Source organism: Equus przewalskii, chromosome 5 (assembly GCF_037783145.1).
Source record: "Equus przewalskii isolate Varuska chromosome 5, EquPr2, whole genome shotgun sequence".
NCBI classification, from domain to species: domain Eukaryota; kingdom Metazoa; phylum Chordata; class Mammalia; order Perissodactyla; family Equidae; genus Equus; species Equus przewalskii.
The window spans coordinates 56,863,632-56,883,392 of NC_091835.1; the positions used below are offsets into that span (position 1 = coordinate 56,863,632).

Sequence of the window (19,761 nt, forward strand, 5' to 3'; positions counted from 1 at the left end):
CGTGAACTAGCCAAATTCCTTTTTTCTTAGATCCTCTTTGACCTATAATCACAAGCATTCTAACGGATAAAAAACTCCTCCAAAAGTAGATTCAGCTGCTCTTCCCAACTCATCTCCCAGTCCACGAAATGCTCAAAGCAGGCTAGTTCCCACTGTCTCTTCTAAGAGGGTGACGTAAACATCTGGTTCTAGAAACAAAAAGTGGGAGCAGAGATCTGGGCATAAATCAAGCCCCTACTTCCCCACGGTCTGCACTTCTACTTTCTTTTGTGATCGTGTTCTCCAAAAACTTTTAAAGAACCCATGCCGGTCACAGTACTTAGAGCAACTAAAATTCACCTCGATTCAGCCCATCCTAAAAAATAACTAAACAGAAACAAAAATGCAAATAATACCTCTCCAAATAAGAGCTAACTAGAGTTCTCTTTCTCTTTTCTTAAAATTTTTTTTTTCTTTTTCGCAGGAGTAGTTCCGTTTCATTTACTCAAAAAAATTTTAGAATGCACTGTCATTACTAACAAAAGTCATATCCATGTCAGTAAACAGATAGGTTCAAAGAAAATAAGAGAAGCACATCTTTCCTTGTAAAAGTTTTTCCAATCACTATGATGAATATCCCTTCTTTGGTATCTTAAGGTCTTTGGTTGGTTGGTTGGTTTAAACATATGAAACTCAAGATAAGTGTGTTTTGGGAGGAAAATCACTTACAGAAAGGATCTAAAGGCACCAACAGCCAAAACACTGCAAGACAATCAGACTGTCCCTGTTGTTCTTATTCTGCTACATGAAAAGCAAAACTGCAGGCATTCTCTGCATTCTCTGCAGCTAGTGCCAGCACTGGCCATGAAGTGTTTACACAGCCCCTGCGAGGCAGACAGGAAGGGAGCTGCGAGGGACGAGTGTCAGGGCTGCTGCTGCTTCTGGACTCAGCCTCCCTAAAATATTACTCTCTCTTAGCAACCTGAAGGGAGACAACCCGATTCTCCATCAGAGGTCTCATACACATCTAAACATATTTGCATTCTGCTATGTGACTACCTATAAACCGGATTCCCTGTAAGACGGAGACCACGAGTTCACCTTATTTGCTACTAAATTGCCTCTTCTGCTTACTGGCTTCTCTTTCCTCTGTCTCCCCATCCCATTTTCACCAGTGCTTTCCCCTTTCTTTGCCATAATGGGGGAAAATAAATTTTAATAGATTATTTTAGCAATAAGCTCCTGAGAGTCAAAGCTACTCTTTCGTTTCCTGTTACTTACTGATAGGACAGGGGGTTTTGGTTTAAAAAAAAAAAATGTGTGCAAGTACCAAGGATTTGGATTTAATTTTTATCCCTCAAAGCAAACACCTGAGGTAGACAACTCCATTGTATTTGTTCATTCAACAATTTCTTTCAACGAGCAATTATTGACAGAGGTCTTTACAGATGTCCTATACGAAATGAGTGGCAATAACTTGGACCAAAAAAAAAAAAATCCTATTGTGCTTCTCGGATTATTGCTCAGCTCATTTAACCACAGCATTTCAGTAGAATGGTCACTCTGGCTTCTAATTAGTGACCAGAAATCAGACCTTCTATTTTTATCTTAAATTCCATCCCTCTGAGATAACAGGTGATGGCTGTTTTCTTTAATGCAATCCTGTATTCTCCAGTTTTTTAAACTAAGCATGTACCACTTTTATAATTTAAAAACCACAATTTTTTTAAAATACTTATTGCCTTTTATTATTTCAAACCAACTGTATTTCTCCTCACTCCTGGTGGACTATTCAGTAGCAGGAAGTGCCACGTAAACCAAAGTCCTAAAGTTTCATTATTATAAATTCTGCCGTGTAAAACAGACATTCCTCAGAAAGTCCTACTAAAATGTCTGAAACAGAGCAAATGCTGAGTTTTCTGGATAAACCTGAAGACAGTATGCAAAATAATAATAAAACACATAGATAATTCCCAAACCTTTATTTCTGACACTGATTTTACCCTTTTCCCCCCAAAAAACTCTTATATGAACTACTAACAACTAGCAAGGCGAAATGAGTTCATCTCCTTTTATCTGTCCCTGACTCTCTTCCTACTCTATTTTAGACATCTGGTAAGGTGTCTAGAAAGTGTTTATTATAAGATAAGCAGGTGAAAGCATTGATTCTCTCTGAAAATATTCAATTTGTTGCTCTTGCAAGACACCCTCTGAGTCAGATTTTCACTTCTCATACCTAAAGAGACAACAACGGGGAGTAAACAGTTGGGTCTCTCTTGGGTTCCCGTATCCCAGAAAGCTCTAATTTTTAGCCTCTCCCTAAATAAGCAACATTATGACATTTTACTCCAAGGAAAAAAACATAGTCATACACACACCCACAAAGCTTTAAAGCTCCTATTAGAAAATATATAGATACTTTGGACAGTATTAAGAAAAAATAGATCTTTTAAAAGAAAAAATATTCACAAAACTCATGCCCACAACTAAATCTGAATGTTCTCAGTTCTAAGAACACCTTTTAAGGAAGCTTAAAGCTTGCTGGGGCTGTGCGAGGAAACCTGGTTCGACTGAGAGATGCTCAAAGTCCCATAATCTCATCACAAAGCAGCAGGGCCAAAAGGCAGAGGTCAGGGAACAGGGGAACAGGGTGCAAAATAGTTCCCACACTCGAGAGGAGACTCTAGCTCATTTCAGAAGACGCTACAGACTACTCAGTCTGTTCACCAAAATAATACAACTATTCACACTCTCCTGTAAGGCCCAAGGAAGTCCGAACTTTACAGAAGGATTTGTAAGAGCAAGGAATTTACGAAGTTACTAGCCTCTTTCCCCCATATTTGAAAAAAACACCAATCTCTCTCACACACATCTCCCTCCCCAATGCTTCAGCTGTCCTTCAGAGACTGACTTTCAGATAAAAGCTGTCACCTGACCTATTCTACAGAGTTCATTGGGGCCTAGAAATAAATACTGAGTGTGCATACATGTCAACAGACATTTCACACCAAGGCCTCTGCTCCCTGATGCTTCAAAAGGTATGTCTGCTTCTTCGCCTTATGGCCACATTCAGGAAAAGCCACATTTCTACTCCTGCTTAGGAAAGATTTCACTCCAGGGAAGAGCAAACGTGACTTTGTTAAACTTTCAGTAGGCGCAACATTTGTGTGGAGACTCTCTAAAGACTCCTCTGGCAGGCAATTAAATCCGTGGGGGCTCCAGGGTCCAGGGCATTTGTCTGGACACCTCTGTGCCATTTCTCACACTAACCACAAAATCCCAAATAGAAGAGAGGGCGAGAGCGAGATCGATGAGATCAGGAAAAGAGGATTTGGGAATAAGAGATGTGGTTTTAACTTTCTGTTTTCCACCACCTTCCACCCTCCCTACACACATACTTTACCTCTCTCCCCACTGGCCCCTTCCACCAGGGGCAGGATGGTGTACAAGTGGTTCACAGTAAACGAGGCCTGTCGGTTCTTCACCACGAGGAATACACAAGATTTTACATTTCAGCACTTTCACGTATTTATTTAAAATCAAATTGTCACTAGGGCTGCCAATGGAAAAATAAGCACTGCCAGACAAGAGTGAGAACAGCTAAACTAAATAACCTATTTTGGCATCATCACCTGAATGGTACCAACGCTTGTGTTTTAATAAACTGTGAAATCACAGTCATTGTTCTTGCGAACAATGGCACAAAGCGAATGAAGTCAAATACGAAGGCTGCTTTTCCTGGAGCTGGGCCAGAATATTTTGAAATCCAGATAAAAGTTTATTTATTAAGAAAAAGAATACACTTGAGCGAGGACGTGGGAAACATTTTTAAACGACCTGTTATCTTGTTACCCCAGCCATTTAAATTTCCTTAAAGGTTAGTGTTAAACTGAAACTAAAGAGAAACTAACCTGGGAAATAAAACAAAACACTGTGGTCCTAGAAGTGAGTCACCCATCAGCTTAAAACCTGTAACAAGTCCTAAATTCCAACTGCTCAAACGATTCTTATTAACGTCAACATCTCATTCTCATGGAATTCCCATTGACATGCGGGTGCTGATGCTTATGACAGGAGCACTGTCATGTCAGGGAACTGTACCAGAGAGATCGAGATGCTCACTCCCCCTCAAAACAATTCACGTCTCATCTGCCCAGGGGGAAACATCTCTCCTTGCTATCTTAGTCCCAAGCCACAGAAAAAGGAAAAAAGAGATACCAATCTAATATACAGAAAGAGTATTGTTGATTTGCAGATTGTCCCTGTTTTCTCAAAGGACCATGAGAGAAGGAAAAGAAAGGAAACTAGAGGGATACTAGAAACAGAATGTATTAAAGCTAAAAAGCTGTGGGGAATAAGAAACTCTTCCCAGTTTCTGCTGGGGATGAAGGCAACTGGAGGATTTAGTTAGACACTAGAATCTCTTCACCATGAGGTTTCAACGACTCTGGAAATTTCTGCCAGAAGAATGTTTCTTCTTTTACAAGTTTTTATAGATAAGAGACAACCAAAAGAGCAATGGGAGATCGCTTCATGAGGACTAAGGTGAAAATAAGGGTGATCTTTGAAGAAGGGATTAGGAAAAAAAAGTACAAAAGCCTGATGTATGAGCAAACTTGTGCCCAGCTGTACTGAGGACTAAAGACTATCAAAAACTTACTTAACGTACATATCACTTCTACAATAATGTTTCTTCAAACTACGGAACAGCATTTTTTTTTTCCTGAGGAAGATTAGCCCTGAGCTAACATCTGCTGCCAATCCTCCTCTTTTTGCTGAGGAAGATTGGCCCTGAGCTAACATCATGCCCATCTTCCTCTACTTTATATATGGGATGCCTACCACAGCATGGTATGCCAAGCAGTGCCATGTCCGCACCCGGGATCCAAAACGGCGAACCCCAAGCCACCTAGGCGATATGTGCACACTTAACCGCTGTGCCACTGGGCTCTGGAATCCAGAAAACAGACTACTTAAAATTATCTTTAAACTGGTTTCACAGTTTGAAACCTAGAGGTCTATAACTATATCTAAGGATTTGGCATCTAGTCCTCATAGCTGGGTTGAACTTAAAAAGATTCTATGACTCTAAAACTATAATTCTGTCTCATATTTTTTTTTAAAGATTTTATTTTTCCATTTTCTTCCCAAAGCCCCCCGGTACATAGTGTATATTTTTAGTTGTGGGTCCTTCCAGTTGTGGCATGTGGGACGCCACCTCAACATGGCCTAATGAGCGGTGCCACGTCTGCGCCCAGGATCTGAACCAGCGAAACCCTGGGCCACTGAAGCGGAGCGCAAACTTCACCACTCGGCCATGGGGCCGGCCCCCTGTCTCATATTTTTATTGCACTCTATAGTTTAAAAGCTCTTTCCAAGACACCATCACATTTTATAATTGAGAACAGTATCTAGAAACAATCTAGATCAGCGTATTGAGAAACATATTCCCATGGGTGTCCCTAGACTATGAACAAAACTTTAAAAAAACCTACAGAAAGGGAAGCAACTAGACTAGGGAATATGAATATGTAAAAACCGTTCACAACTCATCAGTAACAACAGGTTAACAAGCTAGAGTTCCCATTACGAATGGGGCCATCCACAACTACTCGTATGGTGCACATAATGCCACCTTTCTATTCCGTTCAATAAAAGCACACAGGAACAGAACCGAGTGAGAGGACATCTGAGATGACATCATTAGAGGGAAGACCTTGAATCCATTCCACTTATTTAAAAATGTCTATCATTTACAACCTCAGTATTTCAACTATTGTTAATAATTACTTGTGACCTAGCTCACAAATGGCAGGCCCGCTAATGTGCACCACCCAGCAGTTGAGGACAGCCAGTCTGGAGGCCCTGGAGGGGCAGCATGGTATAGTGGCAGAGGCTCCAGGAGAGCAGAAGAGCCTCTGCTTGGGAGTCAGCCAGCCTGGGATGCAATCCCAGCTTTGGCCTTTACTGTCCTTGTGACTTCGGGAAACAACTCACTGAACCTCAGCCTCCTCATCTGTTAAGCGATGAAACTAATACCTTCAAGGTATTGTGAGGATTAAAGATAATGTTTATAAATCACCAACTACAGTTCATGAGCCAATAAATGTTCACTACTTTCACAGCTCATCGTATAAAGGTGACTTCCCGGAGCTACTTGTGACTTACTGATGCTAGTACCTAGCTTGGAAAGTCACTTAAAGAAAGCATTATTTCAAAAATAGCTTTCTGGGGGCCGGCCCGGTGGCACAGCAGTTAAGTTCGCACATTCCGCTTGGCGGCCTGGGGTTTGCCGGTTCGGATCCCGGGTGTGGACATGGCACCGCTTAGCAAAAGCCATGCTGTGGAAGGCATCCCACATATAAAGTAGAGGAAGATGGGCACGGATGTTAGCTCAGGGCCAGTCTTCCTCAGGGAAAAAAAATAGCTTTCTGTACCAGGAATGTATACAAGTTTATAAAAGAAGAATAAAATGCATTAACTCAAGAAGTGCATTTTAATTAAAATAGTTACAATACTTGGTTTATAATAAAGTTAGTAAAAGTCGTGGATCCTGGGGAAAAGTGCAGGGATGTCTGCGAGAGCACCTGTTCCATGTTCTTCTAATCCTCAGGATGTGCTGCCTCAGCAGCATATAAAATACTTCCACTTTTATTCCTAGAATTCTCAGTTCTTTCCTCCTTATACTCAGCCAACCATCTTTGCAATTTGTTTGAAAAGTAACGTGGAAAAGACAGTCTCATACTGAAAATTTCGGGAATCTCTGGCTAAAAGGTCATTAGACAGCGCCATCTTAAAAGTCAAGCCTTAGGAAGAACAGAACATTACATGAAGAACAATAAAGATAAAGCATAAATGGAAAAAATATATATAAAGGACCAAACTTTACAGAAACAAAGAGAACTGCCCTGGGGCCGGCCCCATGGCCGAGTGGTTAAATTCGCACACTCCGCTTCAGTGGCCCAGCGTTTCACCAGTTCGGATCCTGGGCACAGACATGGCACTGCTCATCAAGCCATGAGGAGGCGGCATCCCTCATGCCACAACTAAAAGGACCCACAACTAAAAATACACAGTTATGTACCGGGTGGCTTTGGGGAGAAGAAGGAAAAAATAAATAAATAAAATCTTAAAAAAAAAAGAGAGCTGTGCTGGCTGCCCATGCCCCCCAACCGATGAGGATACCCAGGAAGAAGGAAACAGTGAATGTAGTTTCCTAAGACATTCCTCTAAAACCACAACTGAAGCTCCAAGTGCTCCTAGCACAACCACATTCTGAAATTTCATAAACACTACCCACCATTTATGTGCTCATCGCTTGGCACTAGTTTACAAATCAATAAGACATGTTGTTTGCTTTAAAAAAAAAAAATCAAAGCCGTGCTGGTACCTGCATACTTGCTTGCATAAAGTTGGTGTAAAAAAAAAAAAGTATTAATTTTATGTATCGTAGCTTATTTCAAGAGGGAAGAAAGAGGCTAATAAATATTATAGACAGAAGAAATTTTAGTATCTCCCCACAAAGCTGATATATACCTTTTTAAAAATTTAATCATTCATCCACTCTCTTGCTTTTTCATCAGTCTCAAGGTTCTCATTTTTAAAAAAAAAAACCTCCAGCTTCCATTTTAGAGGTTAAAAACCCACACATAAATCAAATATACTAACTTTTATTATCCGTAACAAAAGGAAAAGCTATCTTTTTGTCCATTTCAAATTATCTCATTCATTTACTCAAACAACTTATTTGAGTCCCTATTACGGGCCAGGCACTGTTTGAATCACCAGTTTAGAGACAAAGTCCTGCCTTCTATTAGCCAACAATCTATTGGGGAAGACAGATATTAAAAAATAAAAGTAAACAAACACACTTACAATAGATTGTCAGGTACTAATAATGCTATAAACAAAAAAAAGCAGGTGACTGGCAAGAGCTGGGCAGGGACAAAGGACGCTGTTTTACACAGGATGGTCTGAGAAGGCCTCTCTAAGGAGCTCACACTTACGCAGAGACATCAACAATGAGAAGCCAATCTCACAAAGACGTAGGTGCGCACTGTCCAACAGGGTAGCCACCAGCCACACACGGCTACTGAACATCTGAAATGTGGTTAGTCCAAATTGAGATGTGCTGTAAGGGTAAAATACACACTGGATTTTGAAGATTTAGTAAGAAAAACAGAATGTTAAATATCTCAGGAATAATTTTTATGTTGATTATATGCTGAAATAATATCCTAGATACTTAGTAAAATATATCATTAAAATTAACAGCACCTGTTTCTTTTTACCTTTTTAAATGTGGCTTCCAGAAAATTAAAATTACAAATGTGTCTCACGTTATATTTGCAGTGGATGATGCTGGCCTAGGAGAAGAGGATTCCAGGGAGAGAAAAGAAGATGAACAGGCCATGAGACAAGCAGCAGCCTGCTGTGTTTAAGGACTTGCAAGAAAACAAAAGTAGCTGGAAAGAGTGCTCCCAACTGAAAAGGCTGGAAAAGTAGGCCCAGACCAGATCATGAAGAGCTTTGCAAACTACAGTGCTAAAGATTGCATATCTGTGTCCTCCCCAAAATTCATATGTTGAAATTTAATCCACAGCGTGATGGCATTTGGACGGGGGGGCCCTCGGGGGTGATTAGGTCAAGAAGCTGGAGACCCCATGAATGGGATCTGTGCCCTTATAAAAGAGATCCCAGAGAGCACCCTCTCCCCTTCCACATAAGACAGACATCTATGAACCAGGGAGAGGGCCCTCACCAGACACCACATCTGCCAGCACCTTGATCTTGGACTTCCCAGCCTCCAGAACTGTGAGAAACAAATTTCTGTTGTTACAAGACACCTATTCCATGGTATTCTGTTATAGCAGCCCAAACAAACTAAAATATAGGGTAACGAGTTTGAATCTTAATATAAAGGAAGCTACTGAAGAATTTTAAGTGGGAAAAAACTATTCTAAGATCTCATTGGCTATTTTGTGGAGAAGTAGCAGTATCATCCATACTGCCAGAATACAGACTTCTAGAGATTATCTAGTACAGTAATTTCAAACAGGGGTCCCTGGGTCCCTGAGAGTCCATGTGGACAATAATTGAGAGCCTATAAACTAACATTTCAAAAGGCTTATCAAAAATTGCACTTTCCAGGGACTGGCCCCGTGGCTGAGTGGTTAAGTTCGCACACTCCGCTGCAGGCGGCCCAGTGTTTCGTCAGTTCGAATCCTGGGCGCGGACATGGCACTGCTCATTAAACCACGTTGAGGTGGCGTCCCACATGCCACAACTAGAAGGACCCACAACTAAGAGTATACAACTATGTACCAGGGGGGGCTTTGGGGAGAAAAAGGAAAAAAATAAAATCTTAAAAAAAAAAAATTGCACTTTCCTGTGGCAGGAACTGCACAGACTGATTTTTTTCCCTTTCCTTGTGGCTGAAACTATATTTGCTTGATCAGTCCTCATGTGGTATATGTGGTATATATCAGTCCTCGTGTTCTATGTCATTTAGGATTAATTTCTTTTAAAACTATCAACTCATCTAAGGACAAGTAACAACCTATGCTAAGAAAAGACAGATGATAAAACCCAGTAAGAAGAGCAAAGAGGTTAAAAAAAGTTGAAAGTGGTATTTTTATTTATGTAGTAAATACCTTATATTTATATAGTAAAATCTTATCTTTATAAACATCCATTAATAAAAACAAAAGTAACATCAAATATATACTCTTCTAATTTTTTGATGAAGGAATGTATGCAAGAGGCATTATCAGTGCTGGCCCTAAGAAGAGACAAGCTAGGTCAGGTCATCAAGGTGGTAAAGATCAGTGGTCTCCCTCTTAACAGCTTTCCCATATAGAAGAGTTAAAAGATAATCTCACTTGATTGACAGGTTATCCATGTGGGGTCTGTATACTGGCAGATTTTACAATCTGTAAGATTATGTTATTAAGGAGGCAGCAAATACAGTGGTTATGGGCATCGATGGGTCATGTCAAACAGACTTCAATCCAGATTTCTCACTTAGATGAAGCTAGGTGAAGTACTTAAACTCTCTAGCCTCAGTTTCCTCACCTGTAAAACAGAGAAAATAGTGCCATCTCTTAAGGTTGTCGTCTGGATTAAATGAGGTAATGACTGAAGCATTCAGCACAGTGCTTGGTATGTGGAAAGCACCGAATGCTATTTATTTTATTATTGCTATTTCATCGTAGAGTCTTACAGAATGGTTCCCATCACCTATATACTCCACAACCTGGCACACCAGAAGCGTTTAACACTAAATGCTCAATCCAAAGTATAAGAGCTGGTTATGGCTCTACCAGAAACGAAATTTACATCATTATCAACCCAAAATGTTAAGAATCTGGACAAATGGAACCTGTTTCCTAAAAGGACAAATGGAACCTGTTTCCTAAAACATCTTATGTAGGAACCACATCTACCCTTCAATAATATATAGAAGGGGAAAATGTTTTCTTCCATACAGAACTCCACGGAAATTACGACAAACAATGCATTGTATTCTAGACATTTACTCGTATTACTCCAACAGTGGCTGTGGCCAGCAGCAGGATATACTCAGGAATTTCAGAGGAGTCTTACCCTCAGCATCAGATACTTTTTGCACTCTTCCAGCTCCCTTTATCTCTCCCTGTCCCGTTTCTTTCCCTTTCTCTTAATATTTTGTCCTCCTCCACACACTTACGTCCCTCCATCCTCCCCTCTACCCTCCCATGTCACCTTCTCCAGTATTCTGACTGCCCTACACCTTCCCTACAGTATGTCTCGCATTAACCCTGAGCCCTGGGGTGATCACAGGGAGCTGAGCTGCACTCACTGTTGGGCCACCTTCACTAGAAAGAGTTTTACTCCCAGTAGATTTTTTAAATCAAGTTATCACTAAACCACAGCAACTAGACCTTGAATCTTCTTTGGCCTCCTTAGAATGGAGGCTAACCCTTGCATTTCTCCTTCCCCAGCTCCCCAGTTCCCAGGCCAGACCTTCCCAACTCCCAACTGTGGGCCCAGGATGTCAACAAAGCTAACGACCAAGGCACCACCAATGGGTGGCCAGATGGGCAGCTCTCACCCCACCCAAGCCTGTACACCTGGCCAGTGTTTCTATGTTTTTGGTTTTGTTTTAAAGATTGGCATCTGGGCTAACATCTGCTGCCAATCTTCTTTTTTTCTTCTTCTTCTTCTTCTTCTTCTTCTTCTCCCCAAAGCCTCCCAGTACATAGTTGTATATTGTAGTTGTAGGTCCTTCTGTTTGTGCTATGTGGGACGGCACCTCAGCACGGCCTGGGTGACATGCCTGCACCCAGGATCCGAACCAGTGACAACCTGGGCCGCTGAAGCAGAGCGCGTGGACTTAACCACTCTGCCACGGGGCCGGGCCAGCCCCTGGCCATTGTTTCTAAAAGACATACTTTAGCACAGTGTTGACTATGACATGCAGTCTGGAATAAGTCAAGCTCATCTTTTTTCTGAGCTTAAATAAAATAACTACGGAGGATAGTGTCCCAGAATAGCTGGGCTCTTGACTCTGCTGTCTGCTGTTGGTCAAATGTGCTCTCTGAGAGGGCAACTTGATCTCTCGGCCTTGATCTCTTCACTGTAAATGATGTCTAAGGTCCCTTCCAGAACACTTCCATCAGTCTCAACTAAATTTTATATCTGAATTTAGACCATGGTCTCCACTGCCTCTAAGCTCTTCTGGAAACCACACCCAAGACAACCAAAGCTAAAAATAGCTAGGGGCACCTAGGAAGAGATCTAAACAAAGGCCTGAGGCAGGGATCTCACCCATCAGACTTCAACAGCTATCAGCAGGACTGAATCACGGCTGCCATGGGAACGCTTTAAGAATATTCTGGTCATCACACAATTTGTAGACTTACATGTAAATTTTATATTCATTCACTTCTTAAACAGTATATATGATGTATAAGGTACTATGAAAGAGAAAGACCCTTTCCTCTTGGGGGCTTGCATATTTACGTTACTTAATTAAAGGTCTAATTACGTTCTTCATTTTTCCATGGCCTAAAAGATTTGTTGCTGTAAATCAAGATACCTAAGTTCCTACAACTAGCTCTTAGAGGAAATGAAAGCCATAAAAGAAAATTTCAAAATGACATCTGCCTTCCTCATGTCAACAAATTCCAACAACCTACTTCTATTTACACCTCCTTTCTTCTTTACGCACTAAAGAATCCAACTGAAAACCTTTTTCTTATCTTTAACATTTAAAGGAAATTTAAACATTCCTGCTTTAACATTTAAAGGACATTTTTGTTTATGGATAAAGTGCATCTTGACAATATACAGTGAGTAGGAGAGCACAACAGCTAAGATGTGGGAGACAAATGACAATAGTAATACCAGTGTATCTCTGTGTGTGTGAATAAAATTGCTAGGTCTTTCATTTTAAAATATATTTTTACTCATATATATTTAAATTATTTTCTGCTGTTAAAAGACCTATTTGCGATAAAAGAAGTCTTTCTCATTTTGGTAAAGCTGGGCTTTACTGGGAGAAGTGTCTAAAAAACAATCTAAAGCCTTGATAACTTTATCATAAGGTCTTAAGTCTAATTATTACTCCACCGTATGGTTTGTGTCCTCAATTTGATTTCAATGTCCCACCACCTGCAAAGTGTGAATTCTAAGAACACGTACATGTTAAGAAGTCTGTAAAGCAATTGGTAGAATTTGTTTAATAGAAGTCAATTAAGATCTTCTACAAGCAGGGTGACAACTTGCTAAGAAACTGTGATAAAAATAAATCGGTTCCAGAGAAGTAACATAGAAACTTAACTATCATAAACTTTGAAATTAATGCAGCAAAACAGAAACAACCTTCTGACTAATTTGCCTAACTCACCGGCCTTGTTTCCTGATCCCAAACGTAGCTCTACGCAAACAGTCAAGCAGATCGTTAGTTGGGAACATGACAGTACATTCTCCTGCTTTCCTCTCATCTCACGCACCATACTCCTTAACCTCCTTGGTTGTCTCCTCCTCCTCCTCCCACCTCTAAATGTTGGAGCGCCTCCAGGACTCAATCCTTGAACCTCTTCTCCTTTCCAGGTACACTCCCTCTCTGGGTGATATCACCCAATTTCACGGCTGTAAACTTATATCTAAATATAAATTTAGACCCCTGGGAGATGTCTTGCCTACTTGATACCTCCATTTGAATGTCAAATGGGCACCTCAAACTTAACATGTCCAAAAGCGAACTAATCTTCTCCAGCCTGCTTCTCCATCAGTCTTCCTATGTCGGTAAATAAAGAAGTTTACCATTATTTAGGTCAAAAATCTCGGAGTTATCCTCGATCACTTTCTTTCACTATGAATACCATATCCAACTCATCAGCAAGTCCTGCTGGCTCTACCTTCAAAATACATCCAGCTTCTCACCACTTTACTGTCCCCGCCTTCATCCAAGACACCAACATCTCTCGCCTCAAATGAAAGGGCCTCCTAACTGGTCTGCCTCTATCCTCGCCCCTGATACAGTCAGTCAACATGGTGGCCACAGTGATCATTTTAGAAGGGGACCTCAGATCTTGTCATCACACTGTTCGAAACCACCCAGTGGTTTCCCATCTCAAGTGAAAGTCTAACAATTGTCTATGAGGCCCTACACAACCTCCCCTACCCTTTCTCTATGATCATATCTACTACTCTCCCCCTAAGTCAGCTCCAGCCACGCTGGCTTCTTTGTTGTTATCTGTGCAAACTACGCACTCTCCTACCACACATAGAGACTTGCAAAACTACTGAATGAAAGATACTGAAATACTAACAGGCAAAATTGGTTGTTACCTCAAGACACCAAGTACTACGAAGAGGAGAAATCCCAAATAATTACCCACACTCACACACAGTACACAAAAAGAGAAGCCAGTTTGTTTCTAAAAAATGCATTGAAAATTAATTTTTTACTGTTTAATTTTGTTAAAGCCACTTGCATTGTACCTAAAGAGTCCCAGGGGACACCTACAAGCGTTGGTTTAGCTTTACTAGGCATAAAGACTTGAGATGGAGAAGACAAAAACAGGCTTTTTCACTCAGCAGTCACCGCTGACAGAAGGCCTCCGAGTGACCAAGTGCCACAAATGTTTAGGATGTTAAGGGAAGAAGGGATTCTAGAAAAACAAAATAATCCCTCCCTCCACCAATCCCCAAAGAGGAATCTCTCCAAATCCCTCTGAAGACATTTTTTCTAACTTCATATTCCTTAACAAAGCCATTCTTAACATGGACATGAAATCTTAGTTGAAGAAACAACATGATTACATAATTACACATACAGAAAAATCGGTACTTGCCCCTCTTTTCCAAAAAATGTTTAAAACTAGACTTCCAGGCTGTGTTGAAAATATTTTACTGCAAAACTGACTTAATAAAAATACTCAGCTAAGATGTGGGTTGATGGGTACTGTATTTAAGGCTGAGCAGTTTTGTTTACTATTGTTTATTATTTAATATATTCTTCTCAGTCTCCCTCCCAAATGGAAAAGAAAAAAAATCCACATTGGTGCAATCAATAAGGAATGCTATGTCCAAAAGAAGCTGTTTTGAAAGGCTATGACCTAAGTGTTTAACACTGACACAGATAAAGTTCAGGCGGTAGATGTCACTTGTCTCACCCATTTAAAAAAAAATCAAGATTCCGATCCCAAGGCCAGCAGAAAGAAACAAGCGTGAAAAATGCAATGAGTCGTTTCTCCCCCGGCCTCGTCTCGACTGCGTACTCATCTCTCCCCCCACCCATCATCCTTTAACGGCCCCTATTCCCGGCGTCGGTTCCCCAGCTCAGCCCTGCACTGCGCCATCCAATGAGTCAAGAGGAAGGACCGGTGCCCCTCCAGCAAAACCCAGGCAGTAACACACGGTGCGCCCAACCGAGGGGAAAATATCCAACTCCTTCAACTCGGGAACAGTGGAGGCAGGGTCAACAAAGCGTCGTGCCGAGTCCCTGGGCGTTCAAAGGTCCCCGCCAGCTCCCGTGACACTGCCAAATCGACTAGATTCCAAAAGGTGACTCGACCTGCGGCATCGCAGCACCCGAGGCGGGAGGCGGCGCAGACCGGGAACAGGCAAGGATGAAGTCCAACTAGCCTCCCGCCCCGCGCTCGCCCGGCGGGGCCACCGGCGCCAGGCTGGGCGCGAACCCATAGCCCAGGGGTCCCGGACGCCCCCTCCCTGGAGGGGGCCTGAGCGCCGCGTCACGTGCCAGGGCTGAAACTTCGCAGCCGGGGCGGAGGGGGGGACACAGAGGATCGCAGCTAAGGCCGGGAGTCCACGCGCCCAGTGACTCACGGCCGCCTCCGCGTGCAGCTGCAGGCGAGGGGGCCGCCCGCGTCCCTACCCCCGCGCCCGTTATTAATAACCCCGCGCGGGGAGCCGAGAGCCCCCGGCGGGCGCCATCCGAGGCGCGGCGCCCGCGGGCTCAGCAGCGCACCCTGCACGCGGCATAAATAACAATGTCATTAAATCGCCGCCCGAGCGCCCGGCCGGCCGCGGAGCGGACGCCGCCGGGAGCCGACTTTGTCTGGAGCCCGCGCCGTGCGTCCCTGTGGGCACCCCCGCGCCGCCCAAGCCCGGCCTTACCCGCCAGCTCGTCGGGCTCCAGCCCGCTGTCCGCATCGATCCCGCACAGCACGAAGTAGTGCGCGAAGCGGCAGGCGGCCGGGGAGGAGCCCGAGCCCGGGCCGGGCGCCGCGCCGCTGCCGCTCATCCCGGCCGCGCTGCGCCCGCCGCCGCCGCCGCTGCCGCTCGAGGAGGCTGCCTGCCGAGGCGGCCCTCCAGCTGCGCTCTCTGCGCGCCCGTCCTAGGGCGACACCGGCGCGCCCATGGCCGCGCAGCCGCCGCTCGTCACCGCGGCCTCGCGCCGAGCTCGGCGCCGGGGAAGCGGCCGCGGGCTCGCGCCCAGGGCGTCCCGCTCCGGGCCCGAGGGGGAGGGGCGCGCAGGGGGAGTGTCGGCGCGAGAGGCCGCGCCTGGCGCCAGGCGCCGGCCGGTCAGCTGAGCGCCGCTGGGGCTGCGGGCGCGCGGGCAGGGCGGGGGCGCCGAGGCCCGGCGCGGGGGGCGGAGGCGCCGGGGAGGGCGCGCGCTCACGAGGGGCGGGAGCGCGCGTCCCGGCCGTGCGCGCGCCTAGCGGGCTCTGAGGGAGCGCCCGGCGCGGGCGGGATTCGTGCCCGCCAGTGGGGCTGCGGCGCCGGGGGCGACCCCACGCGCGCCTCCTGGCCTCCGCCAACCGGCGAGAGGGCTGGCAGCCGAGCCGGATTCTGTCTTCTAAAGAGGATGTTACCTATGTTAATTAAAAAAAAAATGCATCTTTGGGGAAGGTTAACAGTCGCTCTGAGATCATTTCCCACAAAGGTCTGGAGCATCAACATCTTTTAAACGGTGATGTGGGCAGATACTTGTCTCATTTTAAGATCCTGGTCCTCGAATCCTTGCCCCAGCCCTCTCCCCTATTCACAAGGCATCCTTTCTCAGTGAATTGGTGACAACTCGACGTTGGGGGGAAAAAACAACTCAATAGCCATAAGCGTTGAGACTTCTAAAAGGACTACAATTGCCAACGCCCCCCCCCCCCCTCCGTAATTTATCCTGACATTTTCCAGGTCAGTGTAAAGTAGCCAAAGCGCTCCAGTTCTCCAGCTCTGTACTCGGTTCATGTTATCAGCTCTCTCTGCACGTACAATCAGAGGCTGATAAGGCAACAGGAATTAGACTCTGAACTCTGCTGCTCACAAGCCACGGCTTTCTCACTCTGCTCTTCCCTCTGATTTTCCATTCTTCCCAGGGAGCTCACCAACCACTTCTCCTTCCTTTGAAAGGTGAAAGAATCGATTCCATCTCCGTGTTGTCATCCCTTCCACATCACTCTCGACTCTCTTCTTTTAGGATTTGGGTGTAAGGGATGCAAGGCGCATCCTGAACACCACTGGTGGATACACAAGGAAAACTTGCAGGGAGGCGGACTGAGAGAACGAACCTCCATTATTTGACTGGATGCTCTTCCTACAAGATATGTATGCGTGCATACACCACCATTTACTGTAGCTTGTATTCTCACTTTCTCTCTCTCTTCAATTTTGCAATATAAGAAAAATTGGGACTGCCCGGTGGTGCAGCGGTTAAGTTCGCAAGTTCTGCTTTTCTGCAGCCCGGGTTCACCAGTCCAGATCTCAGGTGTGGACAAGGCACCGCTTGGCAAGCCATGCTGTGGTAGGCGTCCCACATATAACGTCAAGTAACGTCAAGGAAGATGGGCATGGATGTTAGCTCAGGGCCAGTCTTCCTCAGCAAAAAGAGGAGGATTGGCCACAGTTAGCTCAGGGCTAATCTTCCTCAAAAAAAAAGAAAGAAAGAAAGAAAGAAATATAAGAAAAATAAAGAAATCAGGGTGAGCCACAGCCTAGGTAATTGACCTTTCACTCCTATTGCACCCTGCACTTCTCCTTCAAAACACTTGTAAGGACTTTTTCTGTGTTTGTCTTCTTACCTGGATTGTAAGCTCCACAGAGCAGGAAGCATGCTCTCTGGTTCATCGTATGTCTAGTATCTAGAAGTCTAGTCCCACCCAGCCCCTCAATTTATGTTTTTTGAATGAATGAAAGAAGAGCGGTTATCCAGGTAGTAACAAGTGGTTGATGCTACTAGGAAAATGCACAAACTTTAATATCTGTAACATATTTATGAACGTATGCTAACTTACTGTTATACAATTATTGCTTTTCCTCATATAGAGAGCACTGAAATATGTAAAACAATTTCACTAATAAGGAGGGCATGTGTCTGTGTTTCTCCTATCTTTGGTAGTAGCTTCTTACAGAATGTTTATTAGATTCTAGACTATTTAAACAAAGCACAATAAAAAACTAATTTGCAGTTTGCACTTGCCAACAGACGTGTCACTTTTCGTTCATTTGAAAAGTAACTGATTTATGAGCTTCTGAGCCCTGCATTAATGTTTCTAAGGTGAAAAAACAGAAAGAAGCCCAAACAAACAGAATGCATTCAATTATGATATGTAAATCTCATCAAAATAGACAAAATCTCTAAAGTCATTCCTAAAGCTTTCAAGAGAACAGTCATGCATTGCAAGATTAAACACTAATTTGAAAATACCTGGGTACATTCCTAATTATCCCTTCAGAATGACACTGTGTAGGTATATTCTGCATTAAGCTGCAGTGAAACCAAGTTGAAAGGGTAATCGAGAATTAACTATATATCATTGCATACATTCTTTCCTCTAAAGTAATGACAGAAATAAATTAGCTTCGTGAACAAAAATGACTTGAAATAAATCTTCCAAAATAGCGTTGAGGAGAAGAGAGAGCACATCCCTCTTCCCATGCTAAAACAACCCTTGTCAACGCCATTCTTCACCTCCACCATGCCATCCACACCTACACACAACCAAGAGAGAAGGGATTGCTAATGGAACTATTCAGAGCCCAAGACCCTCATGGGATCACATTTTACTAGTAGTCAGAGTCACCATCTGCCACCATGTTTGCAGGGCTCAGTCAATGCCTCACTGTGCGGCTTCCTGCAGGCAGCAGACCCTGGCAGGGCTCAGCGACTCCAAGTGTAAGTCTCGCCCTCCATTTGAGGTTTAACAGAGAATCTTTCAGAGGTAGCAGATCGTTGGTCAGATTCTTAGAGAATTGCCTTCCATGCCTTCCACGCTGTGGCTCCTTGTGTGTTTGCTGCCTCAATGAAGAACCTGCAGCAGAGGCAATAATCCCAACTTTAACCTCTAACTAGCGCAAAATACGCCCACTCATCACAATTCCGACATAAGGAAATCTTGAGCGACATTTTCTTCTGTCAGGGTTTTAGCTTTCTGGGAAAATCTCACTACAAAAAAAAAGGTTATTTGGAAAATCAATAATCATATTCCTTCATCAGAGTTTCAGAAAAAGGGTCAGTTTATGCCAATGAGAGTTTATGTAGCAAAACAACCGACTCACAGTTTTGCATAAATCTGTTTCTACCTTATTCAGTGAGTCCAACACTATCAAGAATTTCCTTTATGTAAGTCATTGGGCTAATGCTTTGAGAATATGAAACTAAATAAGACTTGATCCCTCCCTTCTTCAGGAGTTTATAGTCTGGTGAGAAGGGAAATATTTTTCAAAAATAATTAAAATACGAAAAACGGATAAAAAGTAAAATGTAGTGTGTTCCATATGACAGTTCAAAAAGTGATATGGATTTAGTAAGAGAGATCAAATCTTTTTTTTAAAATTTTTTTATTTTATTTAATTAATTATTTTTTGAGGAAGATTAGCCCTGAGCTAACATCTACCACCAATCCTCCTTTTTTTGCTGAGGAAGATTGGCCCTGAGCTAACATCTGTGTCCATTTTCCCCTATTTTGTATGTGCAATGTGTAGGTCCACACCCAGGATCCGAACCCACAAACGCCAGGCTGCCAAAGCGGAGTCCATGAACTTAATCACTATGCCACTGGGCCGGCCCTGAGAGAGATCAAATCTTGTTAAGAATTCCAGGGACCAGCCCAGTGGTTTCCAGAGGAAATGCCCCTGGTATAAAAAGTGTGTAGAGGATAGCAGTTCAGCTAGAGCCACAACATGAAAAGCCTTGAACGCCAGGCAAGTGGGGTTGACCCACTTTCTTTTACTCTTGTATCTGCCTTGCTAATACCTGAAACCTAGTCTTAGCTGGCTTTGAGTGAGTTTAACACAGAACATTTGAAATCAGCTAAGCCAGCCACCTCATATTTT

At 43.5% G+C, this 19,761-nt stretch overlaps 1 protein-coding gene across 6 annotated transcripts in view; it reads right to left on the reverse strand.

The window, feature by feature from the left end:
* DENND5B (DENN domain containing 5B) overlaps positions 1 to 15,947 on the reverse strand; it is a 179,044-nt gene extending 163,097 nt beyond the window's left edge. For 3 of the 6 annotated variants that reach the window (XM_070621003.1, XM_070621001.1, XM_070620999.1), the window contains exon 1: positions 15,607 to 15,922. In XM_070621003.1, coding sequence (XP_070477104.1) covers positions 15,607 to 15,733 — 127 coding nt within the window. In that variant the 5' untranslated portion in view covers positions 15,734 to 15,922. Of the gene's footprint in view, positions 1 to 15,606 lie in introns of all 6 variants that reach the window. The other 3 variants (XM_070621004.1, XM_070621002.1, XM_070621000.1) reach the window with 3 other exon arrangements.
* Between the last annotated feature and the right edge of the window lie 3,814 nt (positions 15,948 to 19,761).